The sequence below is a fragment of the Heloderma suspectum genome, chromosome 1, assembly GCF_057233095.1.
Source record: "Heloderma suspectum isolate Gila_16-S chromosome 1, 16-S_ref, whole genome shotgun sequence".
Taxonomy (NCBI): domain Eukaryota; kingdom Metazoa; phylum Chordata; class Lepidosauria; order Squamata; family Helodermatidae; genus Heloderma; species Heloderma suspectum.
The window spans coordinates 4,711,141-4,729,563 of NC_139458.1; the positions used below are offsets into that span (position 1 = coordinate 4,711,141).

At 46.6% G+C, this 18,423-nt stretch overlaps 1 protein-coding gene across 3 annotated transcripts in view; it reads right to left on the reverse strand.

Annotated features, from left to right (window-relative positions):
• MDGA2 (MAM domain containing glycosylphosphatidylinositol anchor 2) overlaps positions 1-18,423 on the reverse strand; it is a 682,071-nt gene that overhangs the window by 412,171 nt on the left and 251,477 nt on the right. For all 3 annotated transcript variants that reach the window (XM_084833668.1, XM_084833657.1, XM_084833679.1), the window contains exon 3: positions 9,872-10,046. In XM_084833668.1, the coding sequence (XP_084689794.1) occupies positions 9,872-10,046 (175 nt within the window). The remainder of the gene's footprint in view (positions 1-9,871; positions 10,047-18,423) is intronic.

Genomic DNA, 18,423 nt, shown 5'->3' on the forward strand with positions numbered 1-18,423 from the left:
CTGGAGATTTGAACTCATTCAAAGTAATGAGGTGTTCCTTGACCATATGCCTATCGATCTCAATCTGCAATCCTGCCCCTTCAGCCTGTACTTCGCCTTTGCCAGGGGGGTCATAGACCCTCTTTTGGGAGAAGACTGAGCCAAAGTAGGAATTGAGCATCTCTGCCTTTTCTTTGTCATCTGTTATCATTTTGCCATCCTTATTTAATAGCTGAACCATCATTTCTTTCCTCTGCCTTTTACTATGGAGGTAGCTGAAAAAAGCCTTTTTGTTGTTTTTAGCATCCCTCGCTAACCTCAGCTCATTCTCAGCTTTAGCCTTCCTGATGCCATCCCTGCAATTCTGTGCTACCTGCTTGTACCCTTCCTTTGTTACTTGGCCTTCTTTCCACTTCCTAGATGTGTCTTTTTTTGTTTTCAGGTCATCCCTAAGCTTTTTGTGAAGCCACATTGGCTTCTTCTGTTGTCTTCCACCTTTTCTTCTTGTTGGAATTGTTTGTGATTGTGCCTTGAGAATTTCCTTTTTTAAAAGCTCCCACTCATGTTGGACTGCTTTTCTCATTAGAGTCACTTGCCATGGGACCTTACTGATCATTGTTCTGAGTTTATGAAAATCAGCTTTCCGAAAATCCAGGGTACGCGTTTGACTACACTCAGCTTTTGCTTCCCTTAGAACCAAGAACTCAAGTGCAACATGGTCGCTTTCCCCCAGAGTTCCTGTAACTGCTACTTTATCCACTAAGTCATCTCTGTTGGTTAGGATCAAGTCAAGGATAGCTGATCCTCTAGTTCCTTCCTCTACTTTCTGTAGGAGGAAGTTATCCACCACACAAGTCAGGAATTTCCTGGAGGGGCCATGTTTTGCAGAATTTGTCTCCCAACAAATATCGGGGAAATTGAAGTCCCCCATTACTATTACATCATGCTTCCTTAAAACATTGGCTATTTGCTTTTCAAAAGTTTCATCCTCGTCTTCTCTTTGATGGGGTGGCCGGTAGTAGACTCCGACCACCAGGTTCCTTCTATTCTTTGCTCCATTTATTTTGATCCAGATGCTCTCGATGGGGCTACCAAGCTCATCCTCCTGTATTTCTGTGCAGAGATATGTATTTTTCACATACAGTGCAACCCCACCTCCCTTTCTGTTCCTCCTGTTCTTTTTGAACAAGTTATATCCTTCAATTGCTGTATTCCAGTCATGAGAGTCATCCCACCAAGTCCCAGTTATACCTATCAAGTCATAATTTCCCTCCTGTATTAAGAGTTCAAGTTCGTTCCATTTGTTTCCCATACTCTGGGCATTAGTATATATAGACATCGAAGACCATGTGCTTCATAGTCTGGCTTTCTTCCTACATGTGTCTGAAGACTATTATTGGGCGCTATCAGAGCTGTTCTCTCCATTGCAGTGCATGCGCCTATGTCCATTGTTACCCCCAACATTACATCTCCCTTCCCCGTAGGATTCAGTTTAAAGCCCTCCTGATGAAGTTCTTCATGCTGTGGCCAAACACATTCTTCCCAGCCTTTGTGAGGTGCAACCCGTCCCTTGCCAACAGCCCATCTTCCAGGAGGTATAGCCTGTGGTCCCAGAATCCAAATCTCTCTTGTTAGCACCACCTTCGTAGCCAGTCATTCACCCCGAATATTTTTCGTTCCCTTTCTATCCCTCTTCTAACTGCTGGAAGGATGGATGAGAAAACTATCTGGGCCCCAAAGGTCTTGAGTTTCCTTCCCAGAGCTTCAAAGTCTGACGTGATTTCTTCATACCTCCGCTTGGCGGTATCATTTGTTCCCACATGGATGAGAAGAAAGGGATACCTTTCAGTGGGCTTTATGAGTGCAGGCAACCTTTCAGTCACATCTCTAATTCGTCCACCCGGGAGACAACATACCTGGCGAGTCCATGGGTCTTCGCGACATACTTGGGTCTCGATCCCATGCAGCAAGGAGCCTCCCACTACTACCACTCTTCTCTTCATGTTGCTGTAGGCCTGGGTTTCATCACCTCTGTTTGACTGACCTTCAGCCTCTTGCTCACTCTCATGCAGGTTCCCCTGTGATTCTTCCTCTTCAGGCTGTCCTCCAGTCTCATCCACAAGTACCTGGAATCAGCTCCACAGCTCCACTGCTTCCACTGGTGCAGAGTGGCGTCTAGTTCTTCTTCTCCTAACTGTCACCCTTTTCCAAAGAGTACCCTCTACTCCATTTTTCTTCACCTCAGCATTTCCCACTTCTGCCTCATCTTGCTGTTGCTCTTCAAGCTTCTGGTCTTCCCTTTGCTGCTGTAGTTCCCCCATTCTGTCCAAGAACTCTTTGTGTTCTCTTATTCCCCGGAGGGTCGACAGTCGCCGCTCCAGTCCTCTTACTTTTTCTTCCAACAGCGTGATCAACTTGCACTTGTTGCAGGTGTAGGCCATGTTGTTCTCAGGCAAGAAAACAAACACTGCACACAGCTTGCAGGTCACCACCACTGGAGAGTCTTGTCCTTCCATAGCCTCTTTTCCCTTTTTGTGTCTAGCTTTGTGATTGTTCTAAACTAGCCTGTGCCTGTTCCTCTACTCAGTAGAGGTTAAAAGCAGAGTCCCACTTGTGTGAAAGTGTGTGTTACAAGACAAATAAATGGAAAAAAGTTAGTTAAAAAATAAAATAAAATAAAATAAAATAAAGAATGGAAAAAAAATGTTAGGGGCCTCCCCCTTGACCTCCCCTGCTGAACTCCCCTGGCCAACTCCTGTTTGCTCCCCCTGTCCGCTCGCTCTGGTCGCTCGCTCTCTGGGAGCTTGCTTGCTTCTGTAGTCCCTGGACCAGCTGGAGCAGCTTGCTCTGCTCTGCTCAGCTGGGAGGGGATTTATATATTTATGTGAGGGGGTTTATTTATTTATTGCATTTCTGTACCTCCCAATAGCCAAAGCTCTCTGAGTGGTCCACAACAATTAAAACCACAAAATACAATATTAAATACCCTATACAATTTAAAAGTTTGAAACTTCAGTGTAAAAGTAAAACCAGAATAAAACCTAGCAACAATGCAGAGATTTAAAATGCAGCAACAGATTTAAAGGAACAGAACTAAAAGACTAAAATGCCTGGGAAAAGAAAAAGGCCTCCACCTGGAGCCAGAAAGAAGACAATGTAGGTGCCAGGCCAACCTCTCTGAGAAGCTCATACCATAACCGGGCTGCCACAGCAGAAAAGACCCCCTTCCTGGTAGCCACCAATCTCACTTCCTGTGGCAGGAATGATCTCCTCACTGAAGCCTGCCTGGGACAACACTGCCATCTTTTCAGCACCAGGTTAAGACCGTCCACTACCCCCAAACCTTTAATGGCACAGGATGGGGCATTTATGCCAGCTGTCTGAACAGGTCTAGTATTTTACTGCTTAAATTGTTTCTAGCTGTTTAAATTCTTTTTTAAATTTTGTATATTTAAATTTGCATGCTCAATTTTATCTTGTGAATTGTTGTGACAATTGGACCACACAGAAAGGAAATTAAAACTAAACTAAAAATAAAATAACATGCTGCCTTCGAATCGCACTGGTGCACAAGAGAAGCAGCCATGATTGAGCTGAATACTGGGTTTCGATTTAGCTGTCATGGCTGATAGCCACGGGTAGACCCATCCTCTGTGAAGTTGTCCATGGCCTGTTTAATGTCATCTGACTTATTGGACACCACCACATCCTGTGACAATTTGCATTCATTCATTTGTAAAACTGTGGCCCACTTAGGCTCAGATAGGACTTCCTCTATTATCTTGGTTTTTAAAACCTTTCCTCTAGGATATTCATAGAATCATAGAATAGTAGGGTTGGAAGGGCCCTGTAAGACCATTGAGTCCAACCCCCTGCTCAATGCAGGAATCCAAGTCAGAGCATCCCTGACAGATGGCTGTCCAGCCTCGTCTTGAAGGGCTCCAGTGTGGGAGAGCCCACCGCCTCCCCAGGTCATTGGTTCCATTGTCGTATTGCTCTGACAGTCAGGAAGTTTTCCCTGACATTCAGCCAGAATCTGGCTTCCTGTCACTTGAGCCCATGATTCCGTGTCCTGCGCTCTGGGATGATGGAGAAGATATTAAACAGTGAGAGAAACTTTGTGGTGGGGTACAGTCATCCCCTTAGGTTCCCTCCAGGAATACCCATAGCGCACGGGGCTTGCTTTGTGCCCCCATGTTGCCATTCGCCCACTCTCTACTTGTGGTGTAGCAAGTGCCTAGGAAGCAGTGGTGCGCCATGACATGTTGCTCCTTCCTGGGTAATTGTACTGACAATGTAAGTAGGGATGTGTGATGTTGGGAATTCCATTCTGTTTAAGCATAAAGGGATTCCACAGACTTTCAATTTTGGTAAGCGGTGGTGGACTGTAGCAGATTTTTTTCCCCTGATTCCGGTAACGTTTTGCGCATTTTTTTCAGGTCCTGCAATTTTTGCCAATGGTAATTGGATCTTTTGGGGAGGGGATCTTTAAATTTATGCAAATATGGTCATATATATATATATATATATATATATATACACACACACACGCACACACACACACACATACACACATACATATATGCATTCTTGCACAGGCACGCACGATCGCAAGTCCATCTGTCCACTATGCAGCCCTGCAGAGGAATATCCCCCTCTTGTTAATATCCTTTCCAGTTTCATCCTCTCCACACAGTACTTCATTTATCCCAGCAGAGCCATATTCCATACTTGCCAAAGGACTTATCAATCCCCCGCCCCCTTTGCTTGGGAAGTGTGGAAAGTAAGTAAGGGTAAGTATCCTTTTTTCCTGCAGAATGTCCCAGCTAGCCTGACGGGGATATTATAGAGAAAAGAGATGATAGCTGCCCCAGTAAGTACATAGGGACAACCATCTCCCCTCCCTGTCATACAATTACCCAGGAATGGACAGCACTTAGTGACGTACCAGCACTTCTAGGACACTTTCAGTAGCATTTTCAATCCACATGACAGGTGTTGTGGTTTAGCTGCTCCAAACAGCTAGCAATAGTATAGGTATAAGAAGCAGCCTCCCTTGCAGTCTGAAGTGGTCCAATCTAGCCACAGGTTGGCCATCTCCGCAAGAACCAGGCTAAGGTGGCCTCCTTTTCAGTCTGTGCTCTGTTACCACGCACAGGGTGATTCCCGGTCTTGTAAATTCGCCAGTGGCATAAGAAGATTATGAAAATATGTTCTCAGTGGATCGGTTAATACTCCTTTTGTTCCAAATCTAGTCAATTTCTTCTTTTGAACAGGGAGTATAACCATGACTATGAATCCCTTCTTTTAAAAATGTAAGACCACCTTTGCCATTCCGTAAGCTGCTTTTGTGTTCTACAGTGTGCAAAATCCCTCCACCACTAGGGCCAATGTCTTTATCAATGAAAGTATGACGGGTCCCCCCACCCAACCTGGGTAAGGAAAGCAGGAGGCCCCAGTGGTATAAGAAGAATGACAGATTCTGACGTGCAACATGCTGCCATCTGGGCATGTGTAACATACCTATAGAATTGCCTTAATGTGTTGGACTCTGTCCAGACTCCCTCCTGGATGGCAGAGAGTCCTTCCTGTTATCTGATACTTTTAGCTGGAGGCACCAGGGACTGAACCTGGGGAGAGTTCTGCACAAAAGGCAGAACTATTGAGCTGTAGCCTCCCCTACCAAGTGGCCAGCAATGGCTTTTAAACTCTCTACCCTCGGGAACACTTTCTGCTCTGGCTTCTTGGTTGAGGAAACTTGAGCTTTAGGTTGGGGACAGACACTGGGCAAAGCCACCGCCATCTTACCTTTCCCTCCTGTGACGTTTTCTGGGCTGTGAGCTGAGCCTGCCACCTCCCCTCCCCCGCCCCAAGCCCTGGAATGATGCACTGTAGTCTTTTTTGGTCTTCACACATCTCCATGTGTGGAAGGAGAGTGGGGCCACAATGCCCCAACCCTGCCCCAACAACTCCATGTGCACCAGCTCCATCCACAATGGAGGAAGGTCTTCAGGGGGTTTCTAGGAAGGCTTGGTAAGCCCTTCTTTTGCCCCTGAAAAAAAAATAGGGCAGCAAAAAGAAAAGGAAAAACCTGGGCTTGGGATTTCACCACTAGTTAATAAGACAATTTATGGATCTACTAAACAAAGACAATCAGCCCAAAGCAAATCGGGCCTGCCTCGGAAGCCCCGAAGCAGCCTCCAAGGTGGATTGGGGGGTTCCTGCACAGCCCTATTAGAAACATTAAATAAATGCATGTTTGCTCAGAGGTAAGTCCCTATCACGATGACCCAGAGAGAGTCCTTGCCTGGACCTTTAGGTTCTCTCCCCTTCCCCCAGCAGACCCTGCTTCCAACTGAGGATTCTGGGAGAATCTGAAACATGATTTCCATTGAAATGTGCTAGTTCATGAGTGCAGAAGTGCGGGGGGGATCTGTGGTATTCCTGGACATGTGTTGGAAGGCCCAGGCTTTGTATCTCATAGAACTAAGAGGCAAAGCGGCTGCCACTCGACGGGAGAGGCTGCGCATCCATCATAGAGCACATTTCGTTGTCATATTATTGTGTACAGAAGGTCCTGGCTACAGTCCATGTCATCGTCTCCAGTCTTTTTCAGAAGGTTCTCAGGTTGCAAGTGCTGGCAAAGACCTCTGCGTGAGACCTTGGGGAGCCATCGCTGCCTAGCACCGCAGACAGGCCAATGGTTTGGCTCAACGTGAAGCAGCTTCGTATGTTTCATTTTCATTTATTTTATATCCCACCTTTCCATCAAAAAAATGGTGCCCAAGGCGGTTAACACTAAAACCCAGATATTTTTTTTTAAAAAATCTAAATGAAAACAAATACATTAAAAACACAACTACAAACACAAGAAAAGAAACAGCACCAACCTATTAAAACAGGGGTGGGAAATTAAATTGGGATGGAGGGACAGATGACTCACTCACCAGCCCTCTGTTGACAGAACGACATCAAAGGGCAGAGCCAGGTGCTCTGACATGATTTGGTTCCTGGCTAATGTGCCATGTGGCTGTAGGGATGTCAGAGAAATCCGCTGCGGATTCAGATGAGGCCGGATTCTTTGGAATCTAGCCTCAGGAGTCCACAGCGGATTGGGACCACTTACCTCTGCTCCAGGAGGACTGGAGGTGGAACGGCACTCGGCTGCTTCTTCCAGCCAGAGCCGTTCGCCTCCTCTAGGGATGTCAGAGAATTCTGCCACGGATCTCGGGGAGGCCGAATGCCAGTGCATTCGGCCCCCCAAAATCGGTGGCGGAACGGCCTGCCCCCCCCCCGGGATGAGACTTACCTGGGGCGGATCTTCCGGGCGGCGGCAGCTCCGGTGGCAGTTTGGCGGTGGCAGCTGTGGCGGCCGGTCTTCTGACCGGCTGCCTGCCACCGCCACCATTTCCACTTAAAAAAAAAAAAAAGACGTGATAGGCTACGTAAACGTTTATGTAGCCTATCACGTCTGACTTAAAAAAAACAAACAAATGCGCATACACAAATGTATGCATACATGATAGGCTACGTAAATGTTTACGTAGCCTATCACGTCTGACTTTAAAAAAACAAACAAACGCGCATACACAAACAACAACAACAACGCGCGTACGCAAATGGTGGCGGCCACGGCCGCCGCCATTTGCGTACGCGCGTTGTTGTTGTTGTTTTAAGTCAGACGTGATAGGCTATGTAAACATTTACGTAGCCTATCACAGCTGACTGCAGGGACGCAAATGGCGGCGGCTACGGCCGCCGCCATTTGCGTCCCTGCTAGCCAGCAGCCAGATGTCCGGCTGCTGGCGGAGCCGGCCGGCGGCTCCACAGGATCCCTGAGGAGCGGAGCCGGCCAACGAGGATTCTGGGGGGAGGGACGGAACGCCTCCCCCCCACCATCAACATAATCCGCGAACAGGTTAGTGACTTTCGTGCATCCCTAGCCTCCTCCTCATCCCTGCCGACTGCCTTTAAAAAAAAATGTCTTTTTTTTTTAATGGCAATCGGGAGGATGTGCCCATAGACTTAGATGCAAATAGAGTCACGAATCTTGCGTATAAGTCTATGTGTCCATAAGCTTATACGCAAGATTCACTGCTCTATTTTGCATCTAAGTCTATGGGCACATGCGTTCAGCAGGATGTGCCCATAGACTTATACGCAAAATAGAGCGGTGAATCTTGCGTATAAGCCTATGGACACATAGACTTATACACAAGATTCATGACTATTTGCATATAAGTCTATGGGCACATCCTCCCGATTGCCATTTTTTTTTTAAGAATTTTTTTTAAAGGCAGTCGGCAGGGACAGGGAGGAGGCGAATGGCTCTGGCTGGCAGGAGGGAAGGTAAGCATCCTCAAGCCAGTTCCCCCACCCCCCGGAATCCAAGCAGAGTGGAACCACTCTGGGGGATTCCAGGGGGGAGGAACAGATCGCCTCTCCCCCACGGATTCCCCACTGGAACAGACGGTGGGGAATCCGTACAACCCTATGTGGCTGGTGCATCACCCAGGGCCCTGCTGCACTGCATACCAGCTTCCCCCATGAGCTTCACCTGCATGGTGCCTTGGGGAGCTCGTGCACGAGAGAAGCAGCCCTGACTGAGCTGACAGTTGGAGCACTCCTCCAGCTGCTGGCTCTGTTGTGGCAGCTTCCCACAACAGGTGAGATGGGAGATGAAAGACGCACCCTTGGAGGAATCCAGGAATACTCTGGGGGCCAGATGGGGAACCTCCACAGGCCACACTAGGCCCACTAGCTGGAGTTTCCCCTTCCATGAATGAAAACATCAATACATCAAGCCTGACCCAAGGTGCCCCCACCCAACTTTACTTCCAAACTTGGTTGGCTCGCTGCCATTCTCATTTGGGACCCATTTTCCAGTCTGTTTGAACAGGAAATGTGCACATCTTTCAAAAATTGTGCATCTTTTCAAAAGTTGTGCATTTTTCAAAAGTAGTGCAAAAGTGCACATTTTGTGAATGCAAGTTTGGGAATTTGCAAACATTTTCAAAGAATATGTGCCCCCATTCCTGTTTGGGGCATTTTCAAGTGCTTTGCAAAATGAAACTTAATTCTCATACCTCCCTAAGTCAGTGTCATTCCAAGGGAATGTTAGGGAAATCAGAATGGTAGCCACCACTGCCACTGTGAACTGGTAGTGGCAAAAAAGGGTGAGCTGGGGCACGTGGGGTGGCTAGAACTTCGAGCTGAAAGTTCTTGAAGGATACCTTTTATCCTAGCTCTGAAGATGTTATATCAAAATGATGAAGGCTACCTTCTTGATGGCCTGACTATTTGCTCGGTTAGTAACTGCTGTCCTCCAGACGGCCAACCATGAACCTGGTTTGCATTTAACAACAACCCAGAGTATAGCTTGTTGCCTTACCCAGAGTTTCCCCAGAGTTTCCCCCTGATTTGTGTGCCAGACGATTTCACAAAGTGCAGGTTGTTGTTGTTTTAATTCCTGAGTTGTTTGATTCCTCCTCCTTCATCTGCTCCCTCCCTGTATCCCAAATGCCTTTGCAGTGCTGTAGTACTGGCATGCAGAGTAGCCTCTGTCTGTCTGTCACACTTGCTTCCTGCCTCTGTAACCTGGCAAAACAACCCATGAACAATCCTTGGTTCTGAGTTCACACATAATAACAACCCTAGTTAAAACGACCCAGAGTTTGCAACCCAAGATCAAACTTCCTGCTGGGTTGTTCATGGTGAACAGCTTATAGTTTAGCCATAGTCCCAAGTTCACACACAACAGCAACCCAGGATTCAGCAACCCATACTCAGCCCATACTCTGGGTTGCCGTTATGTGCAAGCCAAGTCAAGTTCTCTCATGCAGCAGAGAAATCAAGAGTCAACTGTATGTGGCTTCAGGCATCATTTACTTACAATATACGTCTACTCTTATTGACTTGATTGCTGGTGAGCCCAGGCCATTCTCAGCCTTGCAGTAGTAGCGCCCCCCTTGGTGTCGCTGAATATTTGCAATCCTCAACGTCTCATTGAAGACACTCGAATCTTGAAACCGGTCAGAGGCACTTCCTGCTGTTTTGGTCCACCTGATCTGAGCGAGCATCAAAAAAGACTGTTACTTTAGCTTGGCCATAAGGAAAAAAATATGTTATTTACAATCTGTCATCAATTATACCAGCTGCAGAGAAGGGATTGTTAAGACACAGTGAAAGAGGATGACATCTGTATGTACTGTCAGAAACACTTGAAAGAACAGCAGCAGGATGGTGGGCTTTTTCACAGATGAGGTGTTTATGGACAACTCTACATATGATATGGAGTGGCATCTTATCCTAGCTTCTAAAGAATGTATCCATATGCTGTAGGGATGGATGAATCAATTTGTGATTTCCAGTTTGTTTCACTTCCACTTGTGTTCAGCTGATACAGTGACTATGACCCTACCTGGACAGAGATGGCCTTCCAATGGTGCCCCCATGCTCTTGAAACCTCCTGTTTGGACTATATATCTATTATTTGTCTATTATTAACACTTAAAATAATAAAATCCCTAGCAGGTTTACAAATCACAATATTAAAATCACAGCTTAACATCTCATTTTTTGATCAGGTCACCTCCCTTGTGGACGGTGGGAATGCTCTAGACATAATAAACCTCAACTTCAGCAAAGCTTTTGACAAAGTGCCCCATGATATCCTGATGAACAACCTAGCTCAAAGTGGGCTAGATGAAACAACGATCCGGTGGATCCACAGTTGGCTACAGAATTGGACTCAGAGAGGGCTTATCAATGGGATCTTCTCAAACTGTGGAGACGAGCGGAGTACCGCAGGGCACAGTCCTGGGCCCAGTGCTCTTCAACATTTTTATTAACGACTGGGAGGAGGAAGTGCAGGGAATGCTGATAAAATTTGCAGATGACACAAAATTGGGTGGGATAGCTAATACTTTGGAAGACAGAAACAAAATTCAAAGTGATCTGGATAGACTGGAGTGCTGGGCAGAAAACAACAGAATGACATTTCCTTGTGCACCTAGGAAAAAGAAACCAAATGCACAGTTACAAGATGGGGGATACATTGCTCAACAACTACAAGCGAGAAGGATCTTGGAATTGTTGCAGATCACAAGCTGAATATGAGCCAACCATGTGATGTGGCAGCAAAAAAGGCAAATGCTATTTTGGGCTGCATTAATAGAAGCATAGCTTCCAAATCCCGGGAAGTACTAGTTCCCCTCTACTCAGCGCTGGTTAGGCCTCATCTGGAGTACTGTGTCCAGTTCTGGGCACCGCACTTGAAGAAGGATGCAGACAAGCTGGAGAGGGTTCAGAGGAGGGCAACAAAGATGATCAGGGAACTGGAAACAAAGCCCCATGAGGAGAGACTGAAAGAGCTGGGCATGTTTAGCTTTGAGAAGAGAAGACTGAGGGGAGATAGGATTGCGCTCTTCAAGTCCTTGAAAGGTTGTCACAGAGAGGAAGGCCAGGATCTCTTCTCGATCACCCAAGAGTGCAGGACACAGAATAATGGGCTCAAGTTCCAGGAAGCCAGATTCTGGCTGAACATCAGGAAAAACGTCCTGACTGTTAGAGCAATATGGCAATGGAGCCCATTACCTGGGTAGGTGGTGGGCTCTCCCACACTGGAGGCCTTCAAGACGAGGCTGGGCAGCCATCTGTCAGGGATGCTCTGACTTGGATTCCTGCATTGAGCAGGGGGTTGGACTTGATGGTCTTATAGGCCCCTTTGAACCCTACTATTCTATGATTCTATACATTATTAAGAACAATTTCAGCCATGACAATAATAAAAGCAATACAAAAATAATAAAATGGAGCATCATCGTGATTAATTATGATTAAGCCCACTTAAACAAGTGCATTTTCAGGAGGCATTTAAAACATACCACATTTTCTGCCTCCCAAACCATAAAGTGAAGGTGTTCTGGAGGGAGGGAACTCCTGCTGACTAGGCCCGCTTCCAAGATGGTACATGGCAACGCTGTGTTAGACTTGGGGTTGCGTTTGAAAATGATGCAGGAATTTCACTTAGCCCAACACAGGCAGTGTGTCTGTTAAGTCGGATGGCCGATACAATCATATTATGTCTGTACTTCTCCATCTGCACTGGCTGCCAGTCTGTTTCTGGGCCCAATGTGAAGTGCTGGTTTTAACTTTTCAAGCCATAAATGGCTTGGGACCAGGTTATCGGAAGGAGCCTCTCTCCCATATTTACCTTCTCAGTCACTGAGGTCATCATCTGAGACCCTCTTTTAGGTGTCTCCACCAAATGAGGGGAGGCAGGTGGCTGGAAAGCGGCCCTTTTCAGCCACCTCTGTGGAATGTCCTCCCCAGGGAGGCTTCCCTGGTGCCCTAAGTTACAGACTTTTCAGTGAAGACCTTTTTTTAAAAAAAATCTCAGGCATATATTAAGGACAGTTTCATGGTTCTAGATCTTTGCACTCTTCTGCTTTTGCTACTTTGGTTTTATTATGTGCTACGTTATTATCATTGTTTGAGTGTTATTCTATATTTTAATTTACCTGTACACCACCCTGAGAACTTTGGTTATTGGGCAGTCTAGAAAGGAAGGAAGGAAGGAAGGAAGGAAGGAAGTTAGGAAGGAAGGAAGGAAGGAACCCTGTTCTGCTGTTCTACATTAGCCTTCCCCAGCCTGATGCCCTCCAGGTGTTTTAGATGACACCCCATCATTCCTGACCACTGGCCATATTGTTTGGGGCCGATGGGAATAGTAGTCCAAAACATCTGGAGGGTGCCACATTGGGGAAGGCTGTTCTGCATTCTAATTACAATAACTTCCCATTACATCAGCCAGGAATAATTTGGAAGAAAAGGGATGTTCCTGGTGAGCTGTCTCAGCATGCAATGACTCAGCCTGCATTGTTTTAAATAACTGGCTAGTGCTGGTGATGGGGGGATTCCATGTGTAAAATGTAAGCCTGGCACAACGGAATTCAGGAGGACCCATTTCTCTCTGCCATGTGGGACACAATTATTTCGCGTATAAACATATAGCCCAGCTGTAGATGGAAACACATCTCTACTAAACTGTATCACCTGCATCTAATTGTCTGTTTTTTCAGAAGTACACCTACTGGAATACATCAGGTATTTCAACAAAACATTTTTAAAAATAGATATATTGGGGAACAGGTTTAAGAAATCATAAAACACCAAGTTATTTTTCAACAGAGATGTGTGCCAAATTCTCAGCTTCTGGGCAGTATCCAGCAGTGTCTTTCTGCAAACTCAAACAATGCTAGCAGAGCTCCATCGAATCTTCCCATTGTGCAAGCACTTGCACATCACACTTGTGCGCCCATTTGCACAGCAGCTTGAACAACTGGTGGCACAACCAGTTGCACAACTGGTTGCACACAATCGGCTGCACAGTTGTGCAAAGGTCGCTTTAGTTGAAGTCTTCTCTTGCGTATAGTTCGGAACCTAGTTTCCACTAGTGAAACACCATTCACACTAGCAGAATGTCACAGCTGGATGCCCTCTGAGTCAATACTTTCATCCAAGATCCGCCTCTGTCTTTACGAATCTCTTAGCAAGATATGGATAGTTGAGGAATGCCAGGACATGGAGGTGGTGGTGGGGCGGGGTGTCATCCAAGTTGGCAGTACCTGTATCTGATACTGGCTTTGCCATCTGAAAAATGAAATAGGGGACAGGCCAAGGTGCCAAGTTTCACTGGCTGTTTCCAAGGTAAGTGGATAGCACTTTCAGTGCCTTCATGGGCAGTGCCATCTTGAAAACCAGCCATCTTAGCAGCAGTGCATACAGGACAACTGGCCCAGGATGGCGTCCATGTTGAACAACAGCACCGCCATCTTGGAAGTGATGTGTGCCTTCTGGACTTTTCCACCTTAAAAAACTGGTGCGGTTTGCAGCAATGTCTGTGACCCACAGCTGCTCCAAAAAGCAGTGCCACTATGATGAAAATGGCTTCAAACATTTGCATTGTCGATAACTGCAGAGAAATGTGGTTACACAGCAGGCTGATCTCAGGAAGCTTGTCAGGTTGGTCTGGTTCTCCTCCATCTTTGGAAGCCTCCCCAATATAAGCTCAGGAGTCAGGATGTCAGGCCATCCCAACCCAAGCAGATGTGTTCTGTCAACAGAATTTAATGTGCATGTGAGACAGCCAGCCTTAGCACAGATATTTTCCCCCATCTCAGATTGTCAGCATTTTTCTATTTTTAGACTCTTTGCTATGAGCAGCTTCAAATCATCTGTACAAGGAATGTGCTGCAGGATACATGCTTGGTAGGATGTCAAATTGATTGTTTCCCCACCCCCTTTTACATTAGAAAATGTATCCTCCATTGAATGTATTATTGGGAGCAGGAATTTAGAACCATCATCAGGGCTTTGGGGTTAGCTGGCAAAAAGGCACTTGATGTTTTAATCACATTTCTGAATGGAAGAAATGAGCAATGCATCTCGACACTTACGTTCTGGCTGACTTAAAATGCATTTTGTATTGACCAGGTAGGTTCATGGGGTCATGATCATCCATCAAGGAAAGCCATCACTGGAGGTTAGGACTGGTCACAATAGGTTTGGTCTATGTTGCCCCAGTCCACAGCCCCATGTGTGCCAGTGCCAGATGCCAGGGAAGGGGCAGCTCCTCATATAGTCTCTTTCCCTGACAGAGTCCAGATGCCTGTGCTACCTTCTCTTCTTCTTCTTTTCACAGAGGAGCCAAGTAGGAACGGAGGAGAAATTTTAATGAAAACTGACCTACTTTCTCACTTTTGGACCAATACGCGAACGGAAACTCAGCTATCGTTCACAATTTGCACTTCTCCAAATTTTGTGGTGGATTCCTCCAATCAAAAAAGGTTTATATTAATGAAGATAACATCAAAATGCATGATGAGGAAACCTGTCTGGAAAAAAATGTGTATATTTGGCCAAATTCCATACAAAAATGCATGTATTTGGAATTTAAAAATAAATTCTGAGGGTCTGAGACAAACCAAACTTAAGACTGGGAAAGTTCTCAGAGTTCGGGATGAACCAAACGTATGTTCAGAAAAAATGAGAAACGGAGAGAAGCCGTCGTCACCAGATTTCTCCTAGTGCCAAGACTTCCCATCAGGCTAGGCACTGTGGCTGTCCGTCATGCACTTGTTTGGTTTACAGGCAAGCATCAAATGCAAAGATCTAGTTTCTGCCTGGAGACATGTTTAAAAAAAAGGAGAACAATGAAATATCGCAGTTTCATATTGAACCTTCATGGGTTGCCACGTCCGCTCTCCAGTTCCTCAGTCTGAAACAGTGGGTTGTTTAGATTTCATTCAATTGCAAGACATCGAATACTCCCGTTTACCATATATTGTCTGGAAACTGGGAAACTGTTTGCTAATTCTCGTAGGCTTACGCACACCCACCCCCTCAATAAATAGAGAAGGTAAATATATAGGAAGAGAGGGCAACTCAATGCCCCCTTTCACTGTGGCAAATCACAGGATGCATTATAGAGCCATTTGAACACAGCTCTAGGAGAGGGGTTTAAATTGCTATTGTAGGTGACGCAGCAAGAAGGCACTGCCACCCACGGAAGCCGGCAGCATAGCATGCCTCTCTTCTTTTGAGGAGGGCACGCTGGGGGCAACGACTATGCAAGAACGGCATGAAGAGCTGTCCTTCTATGTGCTAATGGCTGCAAAATGCTCAGCCTCATAAACCGCTATCCTGATAAAGACAATGTTGGCCATTTAACGATTAAAAACCTGACCAGTGATTGCGAAATAGTTGCCTGAAAGTGATAGATGGAGGGAGGTGCCAAAACCCAAGAGAAATGGGAGTGATGGGGGCAGGTAAGAAAGGGACATGCCAGCAGCAGAGCATCCCCTCTTCTAGGCCAAGCCTTGGTGGGACTGGAAAGAGGATGGTGGGAAGGGCATGCGCTCCCCACCTGCAAGAAGTCCAAGGGGCAAGGCTCCTCCTCGTCCTCGCATCAGTTGGCCCCAGGATGGCCCTGAGTCCAGCGGGCACCCCTGGGCACAGCTGAGGACAGACCAACCAGCTGCCATGCGGGGGGGATCCTTCCATCAGACCCTCCAAGCAGCCTGGGGGCTTAGTGGAGCAAGGGCTCAGCCATCAGGACGATCCTGACACATAGGTGGGAGATGTCTAAAGTGCTAAAGTGAGACTTGGTGGGGAAGTGGGGGTCCAGATGGGGCCTTTGTGCCTATGGCCCTTCAAGATTCACAACTTGCTGGGGTGAACGCTGAAGGGCCATCAGCATCAAGACATGCCCTGAGCCCTCACCCCTGTCCCCTGGGCACGAGTCTGTTGGAGCGAGACCCTGTGGTTGCCAAGGGATCAGCAAGGAGAAACCAGGAGCCTTTCCTGTGCAGATACAAGGAAATACAAGGCCTGAGCATCTTCCTCCTTAACCTCTCAGGACCTTCTGGACGAGAACCCTCTTTCTTTCTTTCTTTCTTCCTCTGAGAGACAAGAACATCTCTCTTTCTGATCCAGCTCCAGGTATTCAGGGCCACACAATCCAAAGCCTCGCCATTTCATATGTGCTGTGCGTTCTGCACCCCAGGGCGACTACCTGCCTCAGCCCTCCCTGACAGCTGAATATGCCAAGCAAGTGGCTGGTCACTGCAAGAATTCTCTGCTGCCCTGGGGCAGGTTAAGGCCGACACCTCCAAAGCAATGAAGATGAGAATGGACCGAACGACCAGGCTGAGAGATGCATGGTTCTGGTGGCCAGTGAGCTTCCTGTGTCAGTTCACACACACACACACGGCCTAGGTACTGAAGGGACCTCCAGATCTGTTGCTCTGCTACTCCCTGTTATAGGCCACTAAGGACTGTTGACTGAAGGCTTCCCAAGGCTAGGTTGTCCTTCCAGGGTGACTCCACCCCCCTCCAGCCTACCGGTCTCTTGTAACAGTCACAAAAGGCTTCTGGGTCTGGACAAAAATCAGCCTGACTTTGTCTACCTGGTTGCCTTTCCTGGCTCATTCCCTTCTATACCCCCCCAACCCTCACTTGATTCTAGAGCTGGGCTGATATTTTTTGGTTTAACTTGCGGGGGGGGGGGGATTTGGGTGTGTGTGTGTGAATAAACTGCCCCTGAAAATGGAGGTGATGGGAGACATTCTATGATGGTGTGTGTGTGTGTGTATGTGTGCACGGGGGATGGGGGGAGATATGGCTTACTTTACTTAAATGTGGTGTCATGCCCCCCCCCCCCCCGGTTTTAACTTTCCAACAACTTTTCCATGTGTATTCCGGCCCACCCCCAACAGGAAGTTCCAGCATGCCGACTCTGCACAGCCACACAAGCCTATTTTGTAAAGTTTCAAATTGGGGTTGGGGGCAGGGGAATCCTCCCCACTTAATTTAGGTAGTTACTTGATTTCACTGCATATAACCATAGGTTCTTGCCCCATCATTTGACTAAGGCAAGCCAAACCTGCAAAACATCACAGAATCCCCCCTTTCTTAGGGGATGAATGGTCACTCAAAAATGGAGAGGAAAATTCTGTTCAGTGTAACTTGATTCTATTCAGGCCCTCGTTTAGGGATAGCAAACAAGGGATGCTTGAGCTCACCAAAATTCTCTGAACTTTGTTCAAAGCTCAGTTTGTCTCGCTCCCATTCGCATTTGCAATCTGGTTTTTTGGTTTGTTCGGATAGGAAAATGTGCATTTTCAAGTGGAAAAGTGTGCATTTTTCAAAAGTGTACACTTTTCCTCCATTGGCTAAGACGTGAAAATGTGCATTTTTAAAAGTGCACATTCTCCAAATGCAAAGGCAAGTTTTTGTGAACCACCCAGAGTGCTTCGGCTATGGGGCAGTATAGAAATATAATGAAGGAAGGAAGGAAGGAAGGAAGGAAGGAAGGAAGGAAGGAAGGAAGGAATTTGCAAACATTTTCAGAGAACTTCTCCCATTTCAAACATTTCTCCCATTTGTGTTCTCATTCTGAGTTGCGAATGCACCATTTTGGTGTAATTTGTGAACTGAAACAAATTTTTTACACCCCTAGTTTCAGGAATGTATCTCTTGTGTTCCCCATTCTACCAGCTCTTTAGGCTGTACTACAACACCCCATATCCTGACTCAGCCCTTACTCAGCCATCCTGACTCTGATAGCAATCCTTCAAGGACTGGTATTTTCAGCATCTCCCCCTCCCCTCCCCCACAACAGTGTGCCTGCCAGTTCATGGCCCAAAACTGCCTCAGTCACCACCATGACGACCACCACCATCACCACCAAAAATGTTCGACCAAAACCTTCTTCTCTCTAAAATTAAAGCCAAGTGTTTTCTCATATAGTGTTATCTCAAGACATCCTTAATTTCACACTTCCACATGTGTGGCTAAAAAAAGTCACAGCTACCCAGCCTAATTGAATTAGATCACCTGCTCAAGTTCATATGTTTGACAATATGGTGCAAACCAGCTCTG